Source organism: Herpailurus yagouaroundi, unplaced genomic scaffold (genome assembly GCF_014898765.1).
Source record: "Herpailurus yagouaroundi ecotype Mexico unplaced genomic scaffold, PumYag 67793, whole genome shotgun sequence".
NCBI lineage: Eukaryota > Metazoa > Chordata > Mammalia > Carnivora > Felidae > Herpailurus > Herpailurus yagouaroundi.
Window position 1 is genome coordinate 12,864,121 of NW_024420586.1, and position 6,421 is coordinate 12,870,541.

Sequence of the window (6,421 nt, forward strand, 5' to 3'; positions counted from 1 at the left end):
CCCCCCCCCCCCCCCCCCCCCCCCCCCCCCCCGGCCGCGCCCCGCCCGACAGCAACGGTACCTGCCTCCAATTTCTACCTTGTAGACAGACCTCTTATCACTACATTGGCATTAAGCTTGGGTCTCCCTATTTCCTTGCCCAGAGAGGAGAAAAAGCTGAGATAAGGGGTATGGAGGCAATTAAGCGAAGATTAGCAAACACTGCATACCGTTCAACAAACTAGAGCTGGCTTCTCCCCATTCCCTACATTCCTGGCCAAGAGAAAAGCATACAGGTCTGAAAAGAAAATAGGAGTAGAAGCTGGTTTCTCTAACCTATCTGAAAAGTCTTTATGCAATCAGGGGGCTATTATTTCAGGAGACAGGAGAAAGGGGCAAAAGATTCACGTTGCTAAGGAGACAAGCTGAAGCTGGCATTCCTACATAAATTTCCATTTCTATTGGAGAGGGCAAAGAAAAGATATTCTCTCCAAAGTTTATTTGGATCCCCTGGTTACTGGAGAAAGGCATTTTACCAATTTATTTTATCTTTAGTTGTAAACAACCAACCCTGAAAGAATTAAAAGACCTAAATGTTGACCTCCTGCTGCCAACCAGTCCCCTCCACAGTGAATTAAACAACAAAGACGAAACCCGTCAATGGAAATTTTGAAGTAAAATCAAAGAAAAAGCCTTTTGTAAACAGAAAATTAAATTTATGGAAGAAACTTAACCAAGTGAACTAATCTTTCTTAAAACAAGAAACCAAAGACAAAAGTAAAACGGATTTGTGTGGCATTTGTGTGCTATTTCAACTTTCTTGGAACTTGAAACGTTTCCAGGAAAGCTTCATAAATAGTCCCAGAGAAGACAAACTGTCACGAAGGAATTTAATCGGTTTCTTGGGGGGTGCCTGTGGGTAAGTGGGTAAAATCACGGGCAGCTCCTCTGCCTTTATTACTCTTTCTCAGCACTGACCCCAGCAGCTGAAGAATCAAGATTAGCAAGGAAAAGGGGTTTGCTGCAAGAAATCCGAAGTTGGAAGATTTCTGCTAACGGCATAACCGGGACTCAGGGGAAGGCAAGTGGGGGTCAAGGAGAGTAAATTCCCCCTGAGGCTGGGTCACCCCAGTGACTATCCTTTTTTCCACCCTGCACCTCATCCATTTGCAGTTTCCAGTACTAGCTCAATACGCCACAACTTTCCAGGCATCTGTGAGTAAGTAGCTCATGGGGAAGAGAAAGAAAGGTCTGGAGGAGAGAGGAGGTATTCGGAGAGGAAGAGAAAGAAGGGCAACTCACAACCAACAACGTGTCACCAAAAAAGGAAAGGAAATTACGCCTGTCTTCCAACTTTCCACATCCCTCAAAAATTTAAGGAAATAAAACCCAAACCGCAACTCCTTGGGGAAAACCCAGACAAAGTGGAGTAGAGCTGGCAGAAACGTGGGCACGAAGAGGTAAACTCGGGCCAATTCCTCCTTGAGAGTGGAGGGAGAATAGAGTGGGGAAGAGCGAGCAGAGAACCCACAGCGTCTCGGCGGAGTTGGGGCGTTTATGCTGGTCTTTTTTTTTTCCTTTTTTTTTTTAAAGAGAGTGTTGAAGGCGTTGCGTTTTTAACACAGCCACACGGTTCTCGCCTTAAATGATAACAATGACCCCAAATAGCATACGTGTTACTCCAGAGCCCAAGGAATGGCCACGGGAGGACGGAGAGGGCGTGGGACGTCGCATTGGGTCTGGCGGCCCGGACGGAGGAGAGGCGAGGGGTGGCCATCAGAGAGGCGGCTGCAGCCCCAGGGTCCCCGAAGGGGCAGGCTGGAGCGGGGCGGACAAGGGTAGGGGACTCAGAAGGTTGGGGAGGGGCGGAGAGGCGGTGGCCGTCCGGGCACTGGGGCGCGGGGAGGTGCGGGGCGGGAGGCAGGGGTCGCGGCGCGCCGGGCCCTCACCGCTGCTGAGCGTGGACTCGCAGTGCCAGATGTCCAAGCTGGCGGGTTTCCGGCAGGACTCCCACAGGGACAGGTAGTACTGGTGGTCGGCCGTGACCCAGGCCGGGCTCAGCACGGCCCCCAGGTCCAGACACAGAGCCAGGAAGATGCACACCAGCCCGACCAGCTTCAGCGGGGTCAGCACCGACACGCGAACCTCCTCCATGCCGCTGCCCGCCGAAGCCATGCCCCGGGCGCCGCGGCCGCCCGCCCCGCCGGAGGCGAGGTCGCCAGGCGGGTCCGGAGAGCGGGGAGCCCGACCTCCTCTGGAGGGAAGCAGCGGAGCCGCCGCGCACCGGGAAGGTGGGTCTGCGGGGCTGCCGGCCCGGGTGGGGGGGTCTTCGGCAGCGGCAGCTACGGCGATTCCGCCGCGGACCTTCGCCGCCAGCCCCGCGCCGCGCTCTGCCGGCGCCCGCTCCGCCCCGGCGCGGTTCGGCTCGCTCCGCCCCGGCCCCGCCCCAGGCTGCGGGAGGCGGTGACGAGCGAGGAGGGGCGGTGAGTCCGCACCCGGGCGGTGTCAAGCTCCGGCTCCCGGCTCCGGGCTCCAGGCGCCAGAGGCTCGCGAGCGCCCCGGCCCTTGCCAGTGCACGAAGCCGGTCCCACTTCTAAGAACCCCCTTGCGTGGCGCGCGCGGAACGAGTTGTCTCCTCCAAGGTGTCCGGCACTCGCCGAGCCTGGTGCGAGCCCTTCACCTACGACCGGCTACGCGGGACGATTCCTTGTAGCAGCATGGTCTTCGACCCCGCCCCGGGCCGTTCTGGCTCCGGGGTCGCCTCACTTCCCCCCACCCCCCCTGCGGTCACGTGGGTTTCCTTTTCTCAGGGAGCCTGGGTGGGTCCTTTTCTGGAAGGCGTCAGCTGTGAATCCATACGTTTCTTGGGCTGTGGCTGTTACAACAAAGAACGGTACTCTGTGTCTCTCTGATGTGAACTTCGTCCTCCCCCCAGCCAATTTCTCCTCCCGGGGGATTTGGAGGAAGGAGGAGAAAAGTGACAAAAGACATTTTAGTTCTCTTTTCAAGCCCAGGACGAACTCAGTCTCGGACCCAGGAACCCCTCAGTTTTTCCTATTTCCTAACTTTCCCCCAGTCCTGCTGCCGCTTCTATTCTCTGGGCTCACGTCCTTTTGCGCCCCCTATGAAGGGCAATTGCTCTGGGAGCGCAGGCGCTAAAACGGGGATGAGAGCTGCAAATTGTGAAGTAAACCTTACTTGCTTTTCTGGTGCTCTGTTCTTTGATTGCGTGTTGACTAAAACCTTTTTTCATTCGGCTTTGCACTGTGCCAAGTTGGATCTGAATCCCTCCCAGGTCATTAACCTGTTCCTGTGCTCCGCAATACCCACCCCAGGGCCTGACATAGGAAAAGTGGCATATCCTTAGGCAATCAATCTACATATATTTATTGAACACGTACTGTTCGAACTGACGATTCAAGCCAATAAGACCTAGCCCCTGTTCTTAATGAGATTCACTCACTCGTTTGTTTGTTTTTCTATATGTGAGGAATAAACACCCCTACAAATTGACTTTCCAGTTCTGTAATTGACTAGTTCAGCTTGTGCTTGTGCTTGTGTGTGTTTATTGTATCTCTTTGACTACTTTCCATTTTTACTATAAAAGAACCAATTTATTGAATAGACCATTGGGGATGGGGATGTTCCCAGATCTTTCACCATCTGGAAAATTTGGTAGAAACCCAAAACAGTGGTTTACATCTAAACTAAAGAATGAAAGAAATGTCTTCTCTCTTTTACTGAAACACTGTCCTTGGCACTGAGGGATTTCATACTTATCTGTTGCTAACAATTTCTTTCCACATCTGTGTTGTAACCACATCTTTCCATAGGGCTGACTACATTTTGACCAAAGCAACATTTTGAATGTAAGAAACAATCGAGTTAGCGTCAAATGATTTGAGAATAAGAATCAACGCAATGTAAAATAAAAACCCATGTTTTTTTTACATCAGGAAATTAGAAAACTGGCAACTTTCCCTTACCTCTCATTTATGATATATAGTGCTCTTACAAAAGAATGCCTAGACCCCTCTGAGGTTCCTAACCTCTAACACCCAATAAGCTCCTGTCTCCCAACCTCCCAAGCAGAAAGAAGCCTACATGCTTTTCTATGAAAATTGATGGAACACTGAAAAATTAAAAACCAGAATAATTAGTAGGGATGACCAGTATTGTGATATTTTTCTTTTAGCTGGATTTATGTTCATAGGTTTATAATGTACATTTGAAAATAATACTTAAGAAAATCTCTTGACCATGCCTCAGAGTTATAAAGAAATCTTTTTTCTCCAAGTTCTATCACCTGCCCTTTAATAAGTTTTGTTTCCAGCCAACCAATATTTTTCTTTATCTTTGTTTCCTCTAATTAGAGCTCCCTTCCTTCTCCACCTCTACCCTAGCTGCTCCACCTCTGCCCACCCCCAACACACACTCCTGTTGCTTCATTTTTCTGGCTTGTGCTCAATTGCTTACTGAATGAATCTCTTTCTTTGTACTACCTACAAAATTGTCTCTGTACTCCAAAATTAGAAAAATAAGACATTTTTAACCACAAAAACCCAAATTCTCCTAAAATACTCCATTCCTCTGTTAATCATTTTTACAATTTGCACAACATAATACAGATCTACCATCCTAAATTCTTACTTTTGAAATATGAAAAGCTTTCAGAGGCACCTGGCTGGCTCAGTCAGTTAACTGGCATGATCTTGCAGTTTGTGAGTTCCAGCCCCACGTTGGGCTCTGTGCTGACAGCTCAGAGCCTGGAGCCTGCTTCAGATTGTGTCTCCCTCTCTCTCTGTCCCTCCCCTGCTCACACTCTGACTCTCTCTCTCTGAGGAATAAATAAACATTAAAAAAATAAATAAAATAAAATATGAAAAGCTCTCAAGACAAAGTATTTTCTTGTTGTTCTCGTAAGTTTGTAGCATACTCATTTGGTGTAAAAAAACAGTTCCAGACTAATGTGAGGCTATTCATGGTTTTGGTTTATCCACATCTAGCATGAATAAATATGCAGCCATAGACCCTGTTGGGTATTGTGTAAATTTACAATATATCATACCATCCTTTAAAGATCTGAAAAAGTCTGAATTCCTCAACACAGCTAGCCCCAAAAGTTTTATATAAAGGATGGTGGACTTACATTTACCCCAAAGATGGAAAAACTAGTGTGGAGGATTCCAACAATTAGTAAACACTGAATGAAAACTACCAAAAAAAAAAAAAAAATAGGTAGGGGTGCCTGGGTGGCTCAGTTGGTTAAGGTCTGAATCTTGATATTGGCTCAGGTCATGATCTCACGGTTCATGGGTTTGTGACCCACATGGGGCTCCATGCTGACAATTGACAGCACACAGCCTGCTTGGAGTTCTCTTTCCTCTCTTTCTGCTCCTCTCCTGCATATTCTCTCTCTCTCTCTCTTTCTGTCTCTCTCTCTCTCCTTCAAAATAAATAAACTTTAAAAAATTTTAAACTTATAAAAAATAGTTAATTAACTGGAAGTGGGCTGGGAAGTGTGTATGGGGGGCAGAGAGGGAGGTAGAAATGAAGATTGAAATAGACTTCTATCTGAGAAATGATGTGGGTCAACCTTGAACTGTGAAGAAAGAGTTCCTAGCTTAAAAGAATGGACTTGGAATCTCTTAGAAGCAATGCCTTTGTTGGCCTTGTACTAGATAGTGCCACATAAAGGCCAGAGACCTCCTCTTTTAGGACACCATGTCACTGTGGTCCCCCTCTCCCTAGATCTCAGGCAGGGCAAAGGCTAGAGGCTCTAACTCCATCCCATGGTATAGGAGCTCCATGAAAATTGGTGCCACAGAACTCTGATATGTGACTCTGTGTGAGTTGTATAGCCAAAGAAACACAGGGAGGAGTCATTCTCTATACCCCGAAGTAAAAGAAAATATAAGCCCCATGCTTGAATCAGGCCAGAAAAATGGGGCAGCAATGTGAAGGGTAAAGTCTGATGGAAGAGATTGGGAAGTTCATCAGAAAAGTAGAAAAGAGTCATGGTGGGAGTAGAGTAGAGAGTATGGAAGAGATGGAGAAGAAGAGCACATTCTGAACTTTGAACATATATTAGACTTTGAACATGAGTAAATGTCATGTCTGCTCACAGTCTGTCAGCAAAGGTACCATCTCTGCATTTGCTTAGCATGTGAAATGTACCGCTATTGATGTACAGCTACTAATGTTCTTTCAGCCCTGGGATGGCATCCAGATGCATACCGGTTAGACCTGTCTGCTCTAAAGCACAGGAAGAGATAGAAAGCAGGGGAAAAGGGGTGCCTGGGTGGCTCAGTTAAACATCCAGACTTCAGTTCAGGTCATGACCTCACGGTTTGTGGGTTTGAGCCTAGTAGGGCTCTGCCCTGACAGTGCAGAACTTGCTTGGGATTCTCTCTCTCTCTCTCTCTCTCTCTCTCTCAAAATA

The 6,421-nt window shown here is 48.0% G+C and overlaps 1 protein-coding gene and 1 long non-coding RNA gene across 2 annotated transcripts in view; one reads left to right on the plus strand and one right to left on the minus strand.

Moving 5' to 3' along the window:
* TMEM47 (transmembrane protein 47) overlaps nucleotides 1–2,269 on the minus strand; it is a 30,478-nt gene extending 28,209 nt beyond the window's left edge. Inside the window, exon 1 of the mRNA XM_040468980.1 lies at nucleotides 1,929–2,269. Within this exon, the coding sequence (XP_040324914.1) occupies nucleotides 1,929–2,154 (226 nt within the window). The 5' untranslated portion in view covers nucleotides 2,155–2,269. The remainder of the gene's footprint in view (nucleotides 1–1,928) is intronic.
* Nucleotides 1,250–6,421, plus strand: part of LOC121026138 (uncharacterized) — a 16,427-nt gene continuing 11,255 nt past the window's right edge. The window contains exon 1 of the long non-coding RNA XR_005788275.1: nucleotides 1,250–1,439. This is a non-coding gene — a long non-coding RNA (uncharacterized LOC121026138). The remainder of the gene's footprint in view (nucleotides 1,440–6,421) is intronic.